Source organism: Gigantopelta aegis, chromosome 12 (genome assembly GCF_016097555.1).
Source record: "Gigantopelta aegis isolate Gae_Host chromosome 12, Gae_host_genome, whole genome shotgun sequence".
Lineage (NCBI taxonomy): Eukaryota > Metazoa > Mollusca > Gastropoda > Neomphalida > Peltospiridae > Gigantopelta > Gigantopelta aegis.
The window spans coordinates 50,615,645-50,638,144 of NC_054710.1; the positions used below are offsets into that span (position 1 = coordinate 50,615,645).

Sequence of the window (22,500 nt, forward strand, 5' to 3'; positions counted from 1 at the left end):
TATTACACCATTTGCCTATCATTTTTATTATCTTAATATTAAGAAAAAACTGTCTAATTTCTCCCGCAATTTCAATCTGTTTGGACACGTTCTGTCAATTTGCTACGACTCTGTCTTCTGAGCTGTCCACACCATCGCCTGCCTGTCTCAACTTCCTCCATGGGTCTGTGTATTTACCTGCACCCACCTAGCATCCTCGACCTCTGCCGCTACAAAGGGGCATTTGTAAATTACAGCTGTAAGGGACACTATTCTAGATACAGCTGTCTACGTAGGGCAGATATATATAAAAATGGCAGAGCCTATTGTTCATTAGTAATTTTGAAAATCTATACTATTTCAAAGTAAAAGCTATTAAGCTATCATTCTACAACTTTGATCAGGCAGCTCATTACTCAGACAATGTGGTGACTTGCTGACACAAACACACATCTGCAAGATTGCGGATACACGCACAACTTAACTTCATGCAGCTAAAAATGCTTACTGCAAAACATTGTTTATACAAACACAAAAGGCACTTGAACTTTTTTTCCCCCCCCAACCCCTCTGGATCCGCATCCGACTCATCTGTCTCCACAGTTTGTCCCTCTATTCCAATGATGTTTATCTTATCCGCAATATCGCTAATAATATCGTTTCCGAGAAAGGGTTGGTTTTGGTGTTTGTTGTTGTTTTGTGGGTTCTTCTTTTTTGTTTTTAAAGTCAACTAGTTTTTCCTCGGTTATGTGTTTCGGTTTGAGCTTCTTCGATCAAACATTGTTTACCTAAACAGTAAGTGTTAAAACACTGCATCCGATTGATAGTTTGAACTTTCGAAACAGTTGTACTTAATTTGTTTTTTTATTGCATTCGAATATGTATGTCAGATAATTGTGATGTTCTTTTTTTTAAATTAATAATTAATAGTTTCACTAATCCATTAGGAATAGTACTGGTATTTATATACTTTCTGCTCATTACTGGCACAGATGTCCATTACTGATAAGGAATGCTGATCACTGGTAAGGCATGTTGATCACTGGTAAGGAATGCCGATCACTGGCAAAGAATGTTGATCACTGGTAACGAATGTAGATCGCTGATAAGAAATGTTGATCACTGGTAAGGAATGTTGATACTGGTAAGCGATATTCATTACTGGCAGGGGTTGAACAATTATTTTAAAACTCACTTGCCCATTCTTACTTGTGCATATTATTTTGTTTCAGGTTCCCATCCAAAAGATGTGTTTACTTGTTTAATGTACTATCTTCTATTCTGTGTATCAGTATCTTGCAAAATGTATAACACAATCAGTTGGAGTGCTGTATACTATACTAATGAATATAGACACGAGACAAACAGTATAATTTGTTTGGTTTTCAAAATAAAAATATGAGAGTTAGCACTTTTACCAAATATTTTTTCTTTTTAATTATCTCAACCCCAACCAATTTGAGACATATGGTTGCAGTTGTCAATTTCAGCTTCTAGCCAAATGTCTGTTGTTGATTTCAGCTTGTTTTATTTGTGCTGGCGACACATTTTGTATACAGTCGTTCCATTTAGATCGTAACACTTGTTTGCGCATATTAGGCTATATGGATAAACTGGAATGAAATTCAAGTCTACAGGGTGTATACTACCAAATCAAATCCCATAGACGACAATAGTAACATATGTGGCTAAAACTCCTACCTGCAACGTATCAACCGACATAAACGCCACGGATATAAATACTACCACCCTTTACACTTAAAGTGAATCAGAAAAAAATGGGGGTGAAGCTGCTCGTTTCTGAGATAACGGGTAGCGTCTATGACTACCCTAGTTTCACACAAAATTCGAGTATTTTTTTTTACAGGTACCCCATACATGTTTCAAGCACAAGGCTACTTGACACATTGGTACTAGATGAAATACAATTTCAATTTTTTTTTACCCAGAGGAAACTATTATTTTTTACAACCAACACATTCACATTTATAACCAATCACAGGACTTGTGGTGTTCACTTCTCTATCAAAAGTTGGGTGCACCTCGAACTTTGACCCAGCCGGAAGTTATTTGGTTTAGTACTACCTACAGTGTATTTAAAATGCAGCTAAATATGGTAGTTTTATGGCGTGATCTCCCAGTATTATAAATAGTAGGAGAATCGCAGTATTGAGTTTCATAGCTATCTGATCAAATTAAAGGCTTTCTAATTTTCAATTATACTCTTTTAATAAAAAAAAAAAATAAAAAAAATATATATATATATATATATTTATCATCTTGCTATTAGTTTGTGGAAACTTCCACAGAGTATCCTTGTACCAAGTTTCAGAATAAACTAATCAAACTATAGAGAAAATAGACTTTGAGATCTGGACATAATTGCTTTTAATTTATTTATTTTTTTAAATCATCAATTAAAATATCTCTCTAATAGTTTGTGAAGACTGACCCTGGGAATCAGTGTTCATATTTTCAGAAATATCAATTCAGAAACTCAAACAGTACATATCTTGATAGTTTCAGTGTTAAATATATTATTATTATTATTAGTAGTAGTAGTAGTAGTAGTATACCCTTGTTGATGACTGAAACGTTATTTTCAATAGTAGACACTAGAACAAGTTTATTGCATAAAGTATTGCATAACACTTATAGCAAACTTACAATGACAAATACAAATAAAATGTAGATCCAGTGACTCAGTAAGGTTAGATGAAGAAAATATATGAAAGTGTAAAGCTGTGAAGAACAGATACAACCCAATTATAACAATAATTGACGTCTCTGATCCCATTTTGCTAAATTAATAACAATTTAAGGGGTATCACAAGATATTAGCTTATAAAACTTTTGGATATTTGGCCATCTATTGTAAGTCTTATTTAAGTACTGCTGTCTTAAATATCTCTATGTTGTGCAAACTAACAAAGCAATATTAATGTTCTATGACTTTCATATTACATAATGTACAAAATCTCTGATCATAATATTATGACCCGTTTCGCATAACAGACTGTGAGAGAATATTCGTAGTCTGGTTAGTGAACGATTTTAGTGTGGTGATGAAACAAAAGATAAATATTTTTGACACTCAAAACTTTGTTTGAACTTATTATAATTTATTAACTTAGGAATAATATAACGTTGATCGTTCCATTCTTGTAAGTATTGATCTATTATCCGTTATTTAATATATGGCACGTAAGGCAACACTTGATCTTGACTCCACCAGACATTTGACATACCAATACTATCCAACATTTAACACCATAATAGCAAGTTCAATCCATTATATGAAATACTATTATTTGTGTCTTCTCTTAGAATATTGTAAACATGATATAAAATGGAGTTTCTATTCGAAAATCTTTTTAACCAATATTTAATAATTCTTTCATATCTGCTAATTAACATTAGCATACGGCCCAGTTCACTATATACAGGGTGTTGTCTTTTTGACCAATAAGACACGTTTACAATATTTCAGATGCACACACTCTATATCAGGGGCTTTGTGTAATCCCCCCCCCCCCCCCCCCCCCCCCTTCAGAGCCATATGAGAGTATTGAACCGACATAACAATCAAATAAAACATTCTTCTGAGCAATATTAACGTTAATGCTTTCAAAAATGTTAATCAGCTTAAGAAAAGATTGTAAACTACGTTCAGATATTTTCTTTTGCATTAGATTGCATCTGCCATTAGAATGAAAATCAAAACCAAGGTAGCGGAATGAATTAAAAACATCGGCGTTTACACCATTAAACAAAAAGTTAGGCAACTGTTTTGGATGTCGACATTTATTAAATAATATTAGTTTAGTTTTGTTTATGTTAACACTAAGATGTCATGTGTTACAATAGTTATTCAAGCTATTAAGTAAACTGTGTATGCCTTTGGCCGATTTCGACATAAGAATAGTATGATCATCATGCAACAAGGCAAAACGTTTCAAATGTCTAAACTGTACAGGATCAACTTCACTGATATCTATAGAACTGACAAAATCATTAATAAACAGTAACAATGGAAATAGCGACAGTGGTTCTCCCTCTTTTACACCGACAAATGACTGAATTGCTGGTGACAGTGTTTTATTATATTTAACGAACAGTTGTACGTTGTCATACATTGCTTTAATGGGCCTGTCAATCTTGTAACTGACACCATATTTTTGAAGCTTCAACCAAAAATAGTTCCTGTTGATACAATCAAAAGCCTCAGTGTAATCGATAAAAGCACAATAAAGTTTGTCCTTGTCATTAAGACATTTGCTAATAACATAATGTAAAATAAAAATACAATCTGTCGTTGATTTACCAGGTTGCAATCCAAATTGTTCGTTATGGAGTAGGTTCGTTTTCACAGACCATGATTCCAGACGTTCCTTTAGTATAACAGAATATATCTTTGTTATATCATTCACCAATACGATACCTCGACAGTTATTTATATAATTTATAACCTTGGGCTAGTATCACATTTCAGACTTTTAACTGCATTTCTAACTTCTCCTAATGTAATATCTTTGTCTAGTTCTGATATATAAATATTTTCATCTTTCACAAAATCTTCACTGGTAGCCTGAGTAAAAACTTTTTCAAAATATGTTCTAAAATCTTCAATGCATAATGTTCAGGTTAACCTACTAGTTAACATCCTTAATCGTTTTCCAAAACTGTTTAGGCTTGGTCTTCGCAAAATGTGTGAGTTCTCTGCCCTTGTTCTTATTCTGTGCATCCAATGTATTTATGATGTTCATAAGGTTTGTACTAGCCTAACTTCATTTTATTTCCCAAATATATTTGTCTTATGCATACTTATTGAGAGATAAACATTAGTACGAAGTTTGAAGCATTGTAATAGCAGCACACTTTAGACAGTCAAAACCCCAAAAACCGAAAGAACAAAAACAATTTGTAACAAAAATAATCGTATTTTATTTTTATATAATCTAATCTAATGTTTTCACTAAAATAACTATTGAAAAGGTAAAAACATTAGTATTTCGTTAAATGGTTTATCAAAGATAAAATACCGCAGGTTGTCCTGGGGTTACAGACTGAATTGGAGGGGGGAGGGAGGATATGAGAACAAAAAATCAAATAAAAGGAAACCTTGGCTCCCGGAAGAAGCCCACCAATTTTAACAATAAAAAAAGTAAACCATCTAAAGTTCATCTAAAGAATGCATAATAATGAAACATTTAGCTATATACATCAAGAAAGAAATGTATATACGTAATGAAAGTCTTCAAGTTTAGTGGGCATGTTGAATATATATGTCAAATAGTGGTATGTAACCATTCATATATTGTTTGGTAACTATTTAAATATGTACACACATATACAAATAGGATGATTTTGGGGGAACCTGGATTTGCCGGATAAGCTTTCTGTCTTTGCTGAGTTATGTTGTCTAGGGGTAGCTATTTATGATTTAAAAAAAATATTTATTTTTATTATTATTTTTTAAAAATTAATCGATTACTTTAAAAAAAATGGAGGAGGGTACGGGGGTAGGGGCTTTTGCTACCCTTGGAGATTCCAGATATGTACTTCTGTTTTTGTTTTGTTTTATAGAAATATATTCTATATTCAACAATACAGATGTTTCTTCATTTCTAGTGAAGTACTCATTCATGCTTGTGACAATGTTTATTCATGAGGTTGGTACCGTACAGTCCATGTCGATACAATTTATGAATATTAACACCTTCCTGGTCACACTAATATAGTAATTGTGCTAAAGGTTTACACTTAAAAGAATATTCAAAAGAAATTATAAAACACACACACTACAAAAAACACCCCTCAAAAAACACCAAAAGACCCCACCAACTCAAAACAAAAACAAAAACAAAACAAAGTCTATTAAAATACTGACCATAGCTAGGATGAAATAAAATAATAATAATAGATTAAATAAAATAACTCTTGGCTCCAGGACTAAGCTCACAAACTGTAACAATAAAAGTCCATCTAAAGAATACGTAATGGTGAACAATCTAATTATATACATTAAGAAAGCAATTCATATAGGTAATGGCATTCTTCAATTTCAGTGCGTATTTCGAATATGTCAGTTTGGAAACTATTTTAAAATCTGTACACAAAAGATACAGACACTATTTAGTTAAAGAAACAATGAAAGGTAAAATTTCATAGTTAGACCAGAAGCCATAGGCTAATTATTGTTGTTATTATTATTATTACTCTGTTTTTTTAATTAATAAATTAATAAATTAATTTATTGGGGGTGGGGGTGGGGGGGGGGGGGGGGGGGGGGGCTGCATGTGCTTGATGATAATAATAATAGAGGTAGCTATTCATAACAGAGTCGGGTTTTAAAAGGATTTACATCAGAGAAATAAAATATAATAAAATGGACCCGTGGCTCCAGGACTAACTTCACAAAGTGTAACAATAAAACATGTAACCATCTAAAGAATACGTAACTGTAACACATCTAACTATATACATTAAGAAAACAATTCAAATACGCATTTATAATATATGTCAAATAGTGGCATGTAACGATTCATATATACTTTGAAAACTATTTTAAAATGTGCACACAAAAATACGAACACTGTTTAGTTAAAGAAACAATGAAAGGTAAAATTCCATAACTAGCTCAAAAGCCATAGACTGATTTCTTTTGGGAACCTTCATTTGATGGATAATAATAATAGCGGTAGCTATTCATGACAGGATCGGGTTTTAAAAAGATTGATTGAGAAATCCCGGATTAAGAAAACAATTGATATAGGTAATGGAATTCTTCAATTTTAGTGCGCATTTATAATATATGTCAAATAGTGGCATGCAACCACTGATATATAGTTTCAAAATTAGAATGTATTTTTATGTAATATGACAATTTAAATGCATCGCAAGTTTACTATTTGGGAAGGTAGAAGTATGTGTGTGCCCATTCATACATAGTATGAACACGTCATGTCTATATTTAATAGGTACACCTGAATTTATGGCATGCTTATATATGAGTAAAAGAGTTGTACCTTGACCTCCAGGGGCGGATTATGATTTAGGTAAGGGTGGGGGGTGGGGGTGGGGTCCGAAACAATATGTAAATGTTTATAATTTGAAATTATAAATTTTACAAGGACATCAATTTAGATGTACGTGGGTTTTTTTTTTTAACCGGATGTGTGTGTGTGTGGGGGGGGGGGGGTCTATTCGACTGGGATACCCCCCCCCCCCCATAATCCGCTCCTGGGCTCGAAACCTTAAAACTGAATAAATCAATTTGGATATAAGTAAATTAGTCAGAAACGTTACAATGACGGCACATTCTGGACAGCCCCTTCAAGTTAAAGATTAACCTTGAGATAAAGTAGTGAAATATTTGTTTTGTTTATTGAAACCACTGGAGCATACTGGTTTATTAATTATCGGCTATTGGATGTGAAACATTTGGTAATTTTGACATACAATCTTAGAGAGAAAACCGGCTAATTTTCCAATTAGCAGCAAGGGATATTTTATATGCACCATCCCACAGATAGGATAGCACACACCCGGCCTTTGATATAACAGTTGTGGTGCACTGGCTGAAAAAAAAAAAGTATAGCGCAATGTGCAATACCAGATCATGCATGACATTACATGCTTTCATTTCCTGTAAATGCTATTTCAATTTCATAAAAAATATTGAAAACTCCGCATCAAAATTAATTTTGGGTAAAAAAAAATTGGTAAAAAGAAAAAGGATCTTGAATAGTGACATAATTCATTTGATGTCATCTTGAGTGGTGGCATAATTTGTATTGTTTGCTGTATAAGGTAGGTACTGAAAACAGTAAAATTAAGTTAACTATGAGACATCCCACTCACCAACCACCCCGCTCATAAAAAAGAAAACAAAAAACAGAAAAAAACCCAAAAACAAAAACCCCAACCCAAACAAACAAACAAGATACTTGAACAGACAGACTGTTAAACTGAATTGTGTTATTTATGGGACAAAACTAAAAAAAAGAATGGATGTTTTAAATGAAATAGAATATAATAGAATAAAATAGAATTGGATTGATTCAATTAAAAGTAAAATGAAATAAAACAAAAGAAAAAGCTAACAATAAAAATTGAAATAAAACTAGAAATAGAAAAAGAAAATAAATAAAATATAGGACAAAATATACTGCAATATAAATAAAAACATTAAGACTTGTTTTTCATTAACTTTCACATTATACATTCAGATATATGCCCATAATAATTACAGCAAAACTGTTTAATTTATTAGTAGAACCAAATATTTTACTTTTACTTTTCTTCTTATGTGAAAAAGACCAAACCTGTGTGTAGGAGGATGGGGCGGACTATAGTCCTACTGGACGTGAATCTGTGCATATAATGTAAGCAGTTTACAATTCTGATATTCCCGTCTTATTTATACACATATTGTATGTGGGATCTGGTAATTGGTATAGCCCGTTTGCATGAAATGAGAACCGCTGAACTGACATTAACACATAACCAATAATGTTGAAACATATACCGGGATTTTCCGTATTTAAGCCCCTGGCTTAAATATGGAAAATGCCACTTTAAAGACGGTAACTTTTTATCTTTAATGAAAGTAAAGTAAAGTTTGTTTTATTTAACGACGCAACTAGAGCACATTGATTTTTTTTATCTTATCATTGGCTATTGGACGTCAAACATATGGCCATTCTGACACTGTTTTTTTTTAGAGGAAACCCGCTGTCGCCACATAGACTACTCTTTTACGATAGGCAGCAAGGGATATTTTATTTACGCTTCCCACAGGCAGGTTACCACAAACCATGGCCTTTGTTGAACCAGTTATGAATCACTGGTCGCTGCAAGTGGTTTACACCTATCCATTGAGCCTTGCTGAGCACTCGCCCAGTCTTTGGAGTCGGGGATCCAAACCCAGTACCTATCAGCCTGTAGTCCGATGGTTTACCCACTGCGCCACCGAGGACGGTATATCCGTAATGAGGCCTAGGGCTTAAATTAGGAAAATGCTATTTTTACACACTATAACCCACTGAAGAAATGTTTACGGTTCTTTTAGGACATGTCACAGAATGATGTACTATTATTGTAGGGATTAGAAAAGGGAAGTAATTATTAAAGTAAATTCGTACGGTGAAGAACACGTGATAGCACTACTGTCATAAGGTTGTTATAAATAATTATTTTTGTTTTTGTTTTGTTTTTGTTTTACTTTGTTTTGATGTAAACCGGCCTCGCTGGCGTCGTGGTTAGGCCATCGGTCTACAGGCTGGTAGGTACTGGGTTCGGATCCCAGTCGAGGCATGAATTTTTAATCCAGATACCGACTCCAAACCCTGAGTGAGTGCTCCGCAAGGCTCAATGGGTAGGTGTAAACCACTTGCACCGACCAGTGATCCATAACTGGTTTAACAAAGGCCATGGTTTGTGCTATCCTGCCTATGGGAAGCGCAAATAAAAGATCCCTTGCTGGTAATCGGAAAGAGTAGCCCATGAAGTGGCGACAGCGGGTTTCCTCTCAAAATCTGTGTGGTCCTTAACCATATGTCTGACGCCATATAACCGTAAATAAAATGTGTTGAGTGCGTCGTTAAATAAAGCATTTCTTTCTTTGTTTTGTTGTGGTATCTGACTTTTTATATGTAGGAGAAAAAACTACGGTCTATACCCTTCACCCCTGTCAAAATAGAATACGTCGTTTATGTGTCGGTATGTTTTTAATCAACACAATTGTAGATAAAATATAAAGTTTAAATTTAGAACTATGAATTGGGTGTGGGGGTGTAGTGGAGAAAGTACCTTTGGTGAAATACAATATATCAATTAAGGTAAGATTTGTTATATTTATTGTGTACGAAGAACAAATGATAATGCGAATGTCTGTCGTCTTATACCTTAAGACAAAATTAATGTCCAGTAACCAATATATAACGTATTAGGCCTATAAACACAATTGTTTCCAGAGAGGTGCTAGCACAAATTACGTTTGCTTCTTTATATATACATTTGTTTTCTTATTTATAAATTATTGTTATTACTATTGTTATAAGAATGATTTAAACACGTGTTTTACCACTCCTAGTGCAGTCAGATACTTGTGTCCCTAATCAGTAACGCTATGCGATTGCTTAATACACTACATCAATAATAAACTGAAGGCAATGGGCCTGTGGTTCTCATATGGTTTTTTGTGGTTGAAGGGATTAGTAAGAATTTAAATATCGAATATTAAGCGGATATAATCAAAACGTAGAATAGTAACTAGTACGACCCCTCCCACAGCTGTAACTTTGCCTTTTATTAATGAGAATATATCGAAAATCTTAATTCTGAATACTTTGTTTTATATCTTCCATTTTATGCCCTCCTTTTTTATATAAATATGACGTAATGTTTTGGTAACACAGGGGAGGTAACTATAAATTTGCATCCGTATTTAAGCCCATTGGCTTAAATTCGGAAAATGTTCCCGTTTTTAAGCCCATGGGCGTAATTTCGCGTGGGATTAAATATGGGAAATCCCTGTAGTTAAGTTTTATGCCCATAGAAACTCACATAATTTTTTTGTTTTATTAATTTGTCTTAAAACATTCTTAGCGTAAATAAATTAAACAATAATTAACATACTGCCATCGTAAGATGTTTCTGATGAACAGATGTTGTTGCGACTAAAATTACATATTAAATACATGTTCTGGTTTTGAATACTATTTATTAGTAGAATGACAACACATGGGCTACTCTTTTCATCTAAGATAGATCATTTAACGGTAAGCATTTTATTTCGGATTAATATTATATGGTATTTATTTACAGCTGTAGGAACTGCAACAATTGTTTGCACAGGTGGTGCATTTCGTGGAGAGAAGGCAACACTAGTCTGCAAAATAACAAACCCTATAGTTGGTGGAATGCGAATTATCCGACCAAATAGTGGAACACAACAACAGGTGATACAATGCAACACTAGTAATACTAAATGTATACTACGAGATGGTGTGACTGGATACAGCTATGTCACTGACTCTTCTTCACAAACCACTCTAACTATACACTCATTCAACCCTAGCACAGATGAAGGAGAATGGATTTGTCGTGATGGACTAACTGGTATTGGAGAAGCTACCTGCAACATGAGTCTCTTTTGTAAGTAATATTTCTGCTATACAGTAGAATTTCATTGGCTTGAACGCCCAACGGTCAAACCTACCGGTATTATCGAACCAAGAACAATGTCCCGATTCTTTTCTCTATTAAACCCTTTTATTTTGGTGCTGATTGGTCGAATACCCCTAGGGTCGAACAGAAGCTTTCTCTCGAACCAGTTTATTGGTCCTAACTGTAAAATTAAACATATTTAGCTCGAACGACTAAGTTTATCGGAAGAAATACAAAAAATATTTATGTACAAATTTTGTATCGACCCTTTTACGTCAGTCTCAAAGTAAGTTATTATAAATTTGGAAGTGGAACGAATTAATCCTAGATCATATGCCGGCTTATCATGTTGTTTATTTAGCACCTATTGGTAATTATCTTTCTAGTGCAGACAATTGTACTACGACAATCGTTAGCTGATTGAACCTTGCCTGTAACACCAATCAATTGGTGAGCCTAGCCAGGCCTCGCTGGTTTACTTTAATAATTTTAATCGCTACTCTTTGCCTGAGCGCCGGCATATTCTGTTTTTAAACTTGAAATACAGGAGAGATCATTGTAATGTAGTGATTGCAACAATAACAAGTAAAGGCCCTCCGTCTGTGCTTCATGCATTCATTTTTTTTCTCAGCGTTGTCAGTATGTCGCAAAAGATTCTACAACAACATAGAAAGAACGATTTTTTAAATAAATAAATATTTATAAATACAGACTACCAGTGTGTTTGTTATTTGTTTATTTAACGGTGATAACTAATAGCTACAAATATGTATCTCATCCGACATTTGACGACGATTTCGTTACTCATCAGTCAATCGGGTCATCTCGCCCAAGCCAGTTTTACGGAAATATTCGAGTTGTTCCGATTGTTTTTTGTGTAACAGAAGCACCCGATAACGGTCGAATGCATGGTTCGAACTACCTGATGGGTCGAACAGACTTTGATGCACCGACAGTGTTCGAGCCAATGAGATTCTACTGTATATGTAATTGTGTATTCGTCCATACATGGTGGACTGTTGCTTAAATTCATGTCATAACTTCCATGTCATAAATTCCTTTACAGGAAACCTCGAAAATAAAAATAATAGTTTGTCACTGTGACAGTGATGGTAGACATTGGTTTAACGTACAACATGGCTGGACGATCTAGTGCTTAGAAACAAACCAATGTTCCTGTCATACTACACAAATTTTAGCTCCACTTGTAATGCAAGACGCTGTATTTACAGATACATCAATTGCATATGATATATACTTTTTGTATTAATATACTCTTTGTATTCATTTACTGTGTGTATTAATTCACAGAAGTTACGCACCTTGTCGCACCTTGCAGACGATATATACACTGTGTGTATTACTTTACAGAAGTTACACGCCTTGTCGCACCTTGCAGATGATATATATATATATATATATATATATATATATATATATATATACACTGTGTGTATTAGTTTGCAGACGTTACGCGCCTTGTCGCACTTTGCAGATGATATATACACTGTGTGTCTGTGAAAGTATCATATAGTAATGATGAAAATATAAATGGGTTACCGGGGTCCAATTCCACAAAGCGATGTTAGCACTAAGATCACCTCAAGTGTATTTTGTGGTAACATGTACATGGGTTATTAAACACATTACTTAAATTATTTCAATTCCTGCAATGGAAACCATTCAAGTTTCTTCTAAGCGCATTCCCCTCAGAAAAGGTCACGTGTTAAAATCCACTTTGGTTATCATTTTCTTCTGCAAGAAATCGTGTGATTGTTCTTTCTCGGGGGTTTTCACCTGATCTCAAACAAAATTAGCTTAAATAAAGTATTTCATAATTTATACCTCCGAATTAATTAAAAAAATAGATGTTGATTAGTATATTTTAAAGTTAGATTTTCACATTACTGATCATTAATTACCAAAATCGAAGGCAAAATTAGCTTTCATGTTTTGGGGAAAACTGGCAACCATTTCATTATAGAAGCAACTAACAATAGAAAAAACTTTTTTTCTTTTCTTTTTTTAAATACAAATACAAATTGTGCTGAATATCAAATACTATATGCCGAGTTATTTGTCGGCCGAGGTGTTCTGAGAACTCCTCAATATTCCGAATATTTACCAGCTAGGACTCTTATTTTATCCAGACTGTCTTTCTTATCACAACCCACGATATTTGTATTACTTATTAGTGATGTGATACTGCTCATGTCGTTTGTTTTATTTTTCAACAATTATTTTAAAATTTGATATTGTTTCATACGTTTTTACTGGTGCACCGGTTCACCGTCGAGGTACATTATATGCTCGTCTGAATAGATTGTCGCTCGCCATGCTACGCACATGAACTCTCTTGAGGTAGTGTTGCTTTTACAACTGCCATGCGACTCGAGCAGCATTGAAATAGTTTGTTTCTTTTGTTTTACGACACCACTAGAGCATATTGATTCATTAATCATTGGCTACTGGATGTCAAACATTTAGTAATTTTGACTCGTAGTCAACGGAGGAAGCCCGCTACATTTTTTCTAAAGAAGCAACGAATCTTTTTTATGCACTTTCCCATAGACAGGAAAACACATACCACGGCCTTTGACCAGTTGTGGTGCACTGGCTGGAACGAAAAAAAACCAATCAGTTGATTGTGAGTTGGTTTAATCCAGACAGGCACCCAACCGACTGAGATAACCAACACGTATCGGCACTCGTTACTATAAATAGCAATTAGTAGCTATACACATCTGTATAAAACCTTGTCACAAGGGCATGTTTAACCAACACGTATCGGCACTCGTTACTATTAACAACAATCAGTAGCCATACGCATCTGTATGAAACCTTGTCACAAGGGCATGTTTAACCAACACGTATCGGCACTCGTTACTATTAATAGCAACCAGTAGCCATACGCATCTGTATGAAACCTTGTCACACGGGCATGTTTAACCAACACGTATCGGCACTTGTTACTATTAATAGCAATCAGTAGCCATACGCATCTGTATGAAACCTTGTCACAAGGGCATGTTTAACCAACACGTATCGGCACTTGTTACTATTAATAGCAATCAGTAGCCATACGCATCTGTATGAAACCTTGTCACAAGGGCTTGTTTAACCAACAGATATCGGCACTCGTTACTATTAATAGCAATCAGTAGACATACGCATCTGTATGAAACCTTGTCACAAGGGCATGTTTAACCAACACGTATCGACACTCGTTGCTATTAATAGCAGTCAGTAGCCATACGCATCTGTATGAAACCTTGTCACAAGGGCATGTTTAACCAACACGTATCGGCACTCGTTACTATTAATAGCAATCAGTAGCCATACGCATCTGTATGAAACCTTGTCACAAGGGCATGTTTAACCAACACGTATCGACACTCGTTGCTATTAATAGCAATCAGTAGCCATACGCATCTGTATGAAACCTTGTCACAAGGGCATGTTTAACCAACACGTATCGACACTCGTTACTATTAATAGCAATCAGTAGCCATACGCATCTGTATGAAACCTTGTCACAAGGGCATGTTTAACCAACACGTATCGGCACTTGTTACTATTAATAGCAACCAGTAGCCATACGCATCTGTATGAAACCTTGTCACAAGGGCATGTTTAACCAACACGTATCGGCACTCATTACTATTAATGACAATTAGTAGCGCATACAAAACCTATTAGCTCTCCTCACTATTTCAATTAGAACGACCTTCAAAATTGCGCCAAATTTCCTCCATGAAAATGAGTACCACTTTCTCTTTGGATATAATCCTACGGGACATTCAAAATTCCATAGCACCAATTACACCCCGCCTGTCACCAACATTTGGACTGCTAGTGCTCCATTGCACTTGTCAGTGCAGGCGTCCCTTCTCTTACCCCCCCCCCCCCCCCACACACACACACACACACCACCACCACCTTTCCTGTCCTGGACAGAGAGATCCGGCCAAGGCCGGTCCCTGTGCCCAGTATAGGCGTGCGCTACAACAACTTGCTCTGAATGTGCACGTAAAATCCTTCTCTTCTTCTTCTTCTTCTTCTTCATACGCATCTGTATGAAACCTTGTCACAAGGGCATGTTTAACCAACACGTATCGGCACTCTTTACTATTAATAGCAATTAGTAGCCATACACATCTGTATGAAACCTTGTCACAAGGGTATGTTTAACAAACACATATCGGCACTCGTTACTATTAATAGCAATCAGTAGACATACGCATCTGTATGAAATCTTTCCAGGGTATTTTCATTTTAAAAAACATATTTAAAATATACTGAATAGCAGATATATTACACCTGAAATTGCAGCTAGTTGAGTAAAAGTCTTTTGAGAATCAAAATGCACATCAGTTACATCAGATGTGTTACCGGCAAACATAAGTTTTGAAACAAAATTCATGTCTTCGAGATCGAGAACCTCTGATTAAGGCAATCCATATTGAAAATGTATCTTTGGTTTTCATTCTTACCAATGATAGTGGGCCTACTAATGCTATTTTGGGTTCATAATAGTATATCGGTTGGGGACATGTAAATAAACCCTTGTTTTGCACAATACCTCCATGTGGGGGCAAAAAGCAATAAAATGTTTAAAAAAGTTTCCGGGAAAATATACTTTAGTATCATATATTTTCTGAACTGGGAACATGTCTAGTTTATGAAAAGTGATGATATCAACGTCAACGCTCTTGTCTGTGGGTGGTACAGATCAAATTGTGACCCCACCCTTAACTGCATTTGAGTGGAAATTCAATTCTAGCAATTAAATAAAGCAGTGACTGGAGTTAATATAAATTTTGACATAAAACAAATGGGAAAGCAATTACTTTTGGTACCAAAATGTTCTATAAAAGTAGCTAAACAAAATATCCAAAGAACTTATAAAATATTTTGGAACAAAAATGTCATTCTGGGACAAAAAGAACGATTTTATTACAAAAATAAAATAAAAATGCATATTATATATATGGTCGATTTGAATGCAATTTGTTTTATTTTGCTGTATTTGCTATCCTGTAACACATATTACAAGGATTGTGTGTGTGTGTGTGTGTGTGTGTGTGTGTATATATATATATATATATATATGTATGTATATATATATATATATATATATATATATATATGAATCTGCATAGCTTCACATTTTAAAGAAACTTGTTTATTTGTGGAAAAGTTTCAAATAGCCTGTTTTAGACAATACCGTTACTCTAGAAGCTGAACTACACGGCATTCAGTTTAAGTTTGGATATTGGTTCACTGTGCTCCATATTGGGAAAATAGTTTAATCATGCATTCTGGATCACGTGGGTTAATCTACCATATTGAATTCAAGATGGGCATTTTTACTTAAAATATAAATGAAATGGGTGCAATGAATAATAAAACCATCACATCCACATAGTTCAAGATATTCATGGAAATATAACCAGTATGACCCACGTGTGTCATAATCATTTCACGTGCGCAGCGAATGACATAATGTTGTGAAGCAACGTCATACGGCTTCCCCAGTGAAAACGCTTATCGTAATTACGTCATGTGTTGTTTAGTTGTCTCCTTTTTGTTACGTTTGAAACGTTTTGACTTGGTCTTAGCTTTTTATTGATAAATAAAATATTTAGGATAATGTGGTTAATAAAGAAATTATTACACTCACTCTCGCTCGGGCAATACAATAATCCTGACACTCGTTTCGTAAAATCAATACGACACACAAGCACGTGTAATAATCTCTATATATTTTATCACGTTCCATCCCATATAAATATCTATAACATTAGCAAACTTCTAGTAGTTGCACTATACTAATTAGAATGTCATGGGCTACAATGATAACATACATGTTTAAAGTACTTTACCTCGCCTTCATGTAAAATTCTTTAATCTCATTGTTTGTTTGCCGTTGGACAAATTCCTTATACCCCTGTGGGCGGAGCCAAATTCTCTTATACCCCGTCTGTAATTTCCAGCCACCCCAATTATAATACTGAAGCAATAATTAGATTATAAATAACATTGATTATATACAAATATACATAATTAATTTTATTTTTACTATAAAATACATTACTTCAATATTTTTAAGTTAAAAACTCGTTTATCGATGGAACTATTTTTCGTCACTGGCAAGTGGTTTCGTTCGCGTCCGCGTGGTAAGGCTCCGTTAATAAATTGTTAACAATTATTGTGTGGCATTATTTTGGTTATTTGGCTATATGGTTTAAAATTGTCGGCAAGATAAATTCGTTGTAGAAGCAACTCTCGGGGTATATGGCTTTTTATGTACCCTCTCTGTGTAAAATAACACACAGAGGGTACATAAAAAGCCATATACCCCGAGAGATGCTTCTGCAACTTATAATATATAATATATGACCCAAGTTATATGAATTCCTCCCCAATGTATTAATGGAAGAATAGTCGTATTCAACTTACCGTACAACAACAATGCTATACGACCCTGAGTCATAACATACACTGCATAATTATCTGCCCTTGCCGGATGTATGATATACACCGGCGCATGGGCATACCATATGCCCTCCTTTTTGATTCTGCAGTCCTACATTGCGGTTGTATTCGTGTAATGTAGATTATGAGTCAGTGTCGTATAGAATTGTTGTGCTAGTACTAGGTAAGTATGAATAATTAGCACAAGGTTACTTGTCAGGCGGTACCGAAAGAAATAGAATTACATACATTTATTGTCACAATGAAAACCAGTTGTTGACAACAATTACTGTTATCAGTGAGAGTACTGGACTTTAACTGGTATTAACTGTGTTATTTAAAGTTATGTACACTTACAACAATTACTGTTACTAGTGAGAGTACTGGACAATAACTGTGTTATTTAAAGTTATGTACACATTTAACTTGGTGTGTTCTGTAGATTAAGTAAAACATGTCATGTTGATTGGCCATATTTCAACCACGTATATTTGCACTCTCATAGCAAGTAATGTTTGATATAGCTGACGATTAATACATCAAGGCACTTTAGTGATGTTAAACAAAACAACAAAACATATTTGTGGACAGACCATCGACTGGACATTATTTGTCATTACTTGGTGGTAAACTATTCTATAGGAAAGCCACTAAATATTGCATCATAACTTGCACTTTCAAGCAAAACATATCCACTATTTATGACACTTTTTTGTCTTAGGCGTATCATAAAATATTGTTTGTTTCCGGTTACCCGACCGACCCTAATTTGAACCTGCCGACCCTAAAACCTTTTTTGTATATCCAAAAATGTTTTTTTAATATAACAACGATTTCCACGAAAACATTCCAAAACTATCACAAGCACTAATTTGGTGTCATTTAGGGGATAACCCTACTGTTTTTCCGATTTGCGGACGTATATCGGTGGTTTTACAGTCGCAAATTTAGTTTTATTGGCGATCCGTTAGCCACGAAATGTTTTCTTCTAACAATTGATTGATGGAGTTACTTCCCTTCAAATTGAAATTCGGTAACTTTCGTGAGATATCGGGCGAAGAGTCTGTAAATTGTGTTCACGAATATATGCGATCTTTTCCGATTTACTCTACATCTAGCGTAGCGAGGTGTTCCGATTAATAATAATAATAATAATAATAATAATAACTATATTTAATGATTTATTCCAGCGACAAACTGGCCTTGTAGAAATTTAGTGACCTTCTGATAAACTAGGGGAGGGAGTGTTTACCGATACTGATGGAGTTTACTGCTAAATCAAATGATTAAATATGTCAGTTAGATCTCGATGCGTTTCGTTATTTTTTTGTAAGTGGTCACTGGGAACTTCGCGGGTTTCCCCTAAAAACAGTGTCATAATGACCATGTGTTTGACGTCCAATAGCCGATGATATTAAAGATAAAAATCAATGTGCTCTAGTGGCGTCGTTAAATAAAACAAACTTTACTTTTCAACATTCGTTTGAGCATCCTGAGCATTTGTACTGCATTTCTATTCATTGGACCAATTGATTGCTTCAAACCAAGTGTGTACTTTAATACTGGATGCATACAGAATAAAACTAACATTGCAAATTATAAAATTGGTAAGTCTACCATTTCTTAGATACACTAGGACAGATAAAATTCATAACATTTAAAAAAAATGTTATTGTTGGACAGATAAATATAGAACCCTTCTTTTCAGTTTTCATTAAAAGAAATTGTTATAACTTATTTACTGGTTTCTATCCAATTAAGGTTCCACCAAGTCTGTCCTGGACCAGTACAGAAGTTAAGTCTTAGTATGAGAGTAAACCTTCTGCCTATTATTAAACAGCAAGGGGTATTTTCTATGAACTCTCCCACAGAAAGGTTAGCACCATGTTGCCCTCAAAATCAAAATGCCTTGCCTTTTATAAATTTATAAGTTGCCCATGTAAAAAGAAGCCTTTAAACACACCTATGTGGATAGTACTACATATTTCCTTTTTGTAATTAAGTTATGAAATAGATATAGAAAATAAAATGGCCATGTAATAGGAAACAAGTATTTTTTTTTTTAGGCCTTACTATAAATAGTTTGCAGATTTTTTCGAGAAAGAATATCCTAGAATTATTAAATGATTATAAAATGCCCGTGCTTATAAAACTTAAAGTCTAGACTTTAATAAAGTTCAGACTTTAACGTAATGCTATTTGAATGGCGTTGCCATGACGTTAATGTCTGGACTTTATTAAAGTCTAGACTTTAAGTTTTATAAGCACGGGGCCAGATGTCATATTCAAATCGAATCGATATATGTCAGTTAGTGGTTCTCACTAACAAACTTGAATACATTGAATGATGGGTACAATAATTGTTGTGTGAGCCAAGTGGTAACATCTGTATTTGTTGAACTATCTATATACGTCTTATTTCTTACCTGTTAGTCCAGATAAAAACTCGATGGAACATGTCCTCAACATACAGACTTTCCAACTCAAACCAGCATCTAGCAACCTATGTTTCCATATTAACAGCCAAATGTTTGGTATTTTTTGACATATGTGAATTATTGTAAGGAGAATTTGCTCTTGTTGTGAAAGCCTAATAGATAGATGCCTTGGAACATCCAGGAAGTAAAAGTTAATTTAGATGAGGTTCAGACCACATGATTCACTTGAGTGTTGTTAGTTGAACTTCGTCTTGATGGCGTGAATTAAATTATGTAAGGATATGAACTAATCAACTACAAAATAAACAATTGATGACTGACCGCTTTCAAGACAAAATTTGTTTTGCATTGAAAACAGGGTACCCACGGGACAGAGAAAACAGGGGAAATGGTTTTAAATAATTACTTGTAGAAAAAAATAGTGGAATTTGAATTGTTTTTCTAAATCAGGGAAAATACAGGGAATTTTATGTGGGTATAATGAAATCTGGAAAAAATATCAGTGAGTTCTATATTGTATGTACATGGATATGTATGATATGTATACAAAATAATGTGCAAATGTAATAAACCTAAGATATTGGTGTTCTGGATTCATTGGTCTTTTTTATGACATTACTGAATGATAGCTACTGGTGATTTCTAATGTATGTTGCTTTTTTTTCTTTTTTTTGGTTCAGAAATCATCCGGTCACCATATCAAATTGTACCACCAATGAAAATGTCCTGTTTATATGATCTACATATAGCACCCCAAAACACTAGAATTCAAAACGGAAATAAGCGAACAGAGCTTATTCTATGCATATCAGAAATGTTGGTTCATTAAGTTTGGTCATGCCATACTAATGATTTGTTAACATCTGGTTTTAAACAAAGACATTACTATTACTAATATATATATATATATATATATATATAGATATATATATATATATATATATATATATATATATATATATATATATATATATAAACAAGAGTTAAAATATATCTGTATATCTATATATATATATATATATATATATATATATATATATATATATATATATATATATATATATATATATAAACAAGAGTTAAAATATATGTATATCTATATATATATATATATATATATATATATATATATATATATATATATATATATTATATATATATATATATATATATTATATATATATATATATATATATATATATATATATATATATATATATATATATATATATATATATATATATATATATATATATATATATATCTTTTAACTCTTGTTTATGCATCCAGTAATTCGATTCAGCTGTGATCCCACTCAAAACTCATCTTTGAAGAAAATAGGTTTGTATGGCCTATTACACCTCTTTCTATTACCTATATTATTGGGCCCGTGTGAATCATATTGTGTAATATGTGATGGATCATCTATTGATATGATGAGATAACTAACCATAGCCAGGACAGAGGCAGACACACTGGTGAGGTATTCAGAGCATTTGAACTTTGCTCTTCAGTGTAAAACTAAATATTTGCTTCCTAAATGTCTTTGTCTGAAAATTAAACCACCTATGGATATTTCGAAATTGTGGCAGACATGGGACAAAGCACTCTTTAAAACATTCATGGATCTTAACAGTGTTTTCATCAGATATTACAAGAACACTCTCGATACTGTTAAAGCTAATTATAAAACTGCACTCGCTAAATTCAAAGTGAAAGTGATCGAAGAAATGCTTGAAAAATAATTGGAATCTTTAAGGAATCACCAAAATAGGACAAGATCTTTCATGCAAAGAAAACACCATTGTAAATTTAAAACCTTGGATCAACCGTGTTCCAGCCCTGTTGAATCTGAATCTACTCATAAGAAAACTAGAAGACATCACAGCTATAAAAATAAACATTCTGTTTGGAAAAACAACAACAACAACAACCCCCCCCCCCCCCCGAAAAAAAACAAACAAAAAAAACAACAAAAAAACAACAAACAAAAAAACACGAAAAAACAACAACAACCTCATTTCCTTCCCAGTGGAAAGTTTATCTTTAACGTCTGCTCAGTAAGGGGCTCTCATTTTTCAGGCTTCCCCCAAGATAAGATATTGTAAAGGAATTGGCCACCTTAAAGCATTACACCGTAGACTTTCTGAATTCCTCCTTGAAAAGGATAGTGTACCTACTTTACCACCAACACTATATATACCTAAAACATGGACGTGATAGTGCTCTGGACATCTATTGCAAATAGCGCAGTCACGAAGAGCCGAAGGTTATGGATAATCTAAATAAAGAGGAAACGTGCTGCACTCAAAACCCTCGAGCATGACAACACGTTTGTCATTGGTCATGCAGACAAAGGGGAAGGGATAGTAATCTGGAATGCTGGGGATTATACAAAGAAATATCTAGAAGATGATAAGGTATACACAGAACT

The 22,500-nt window shown here is 34.0% G+C and overlaps 1 protein-coding gene across 2 annotated transcripts in view; it reads left to right on the forward strand.

Annotated features, from left to right (window-relative positions):
• The window catches only part of LOC121386620, an 81,023-nt gene that overhangs the window by 16,765 nt on the left and 41,758 nt on the right, over positions 1-22,500 (forward strand). For both annotated transcript variants that reach the window (XM_041517579.1, XM_041517580.1), the window contains exon 5: positions 10,810-11,139. In XM_041517579.1, coding sequence (XP_041373513.1) covers positions 10,810-11,139 — 330 coding nt within the window. The remainder of the gene's footprint in view (positions 1-10,809; positions 11,140-22,500) is intronic.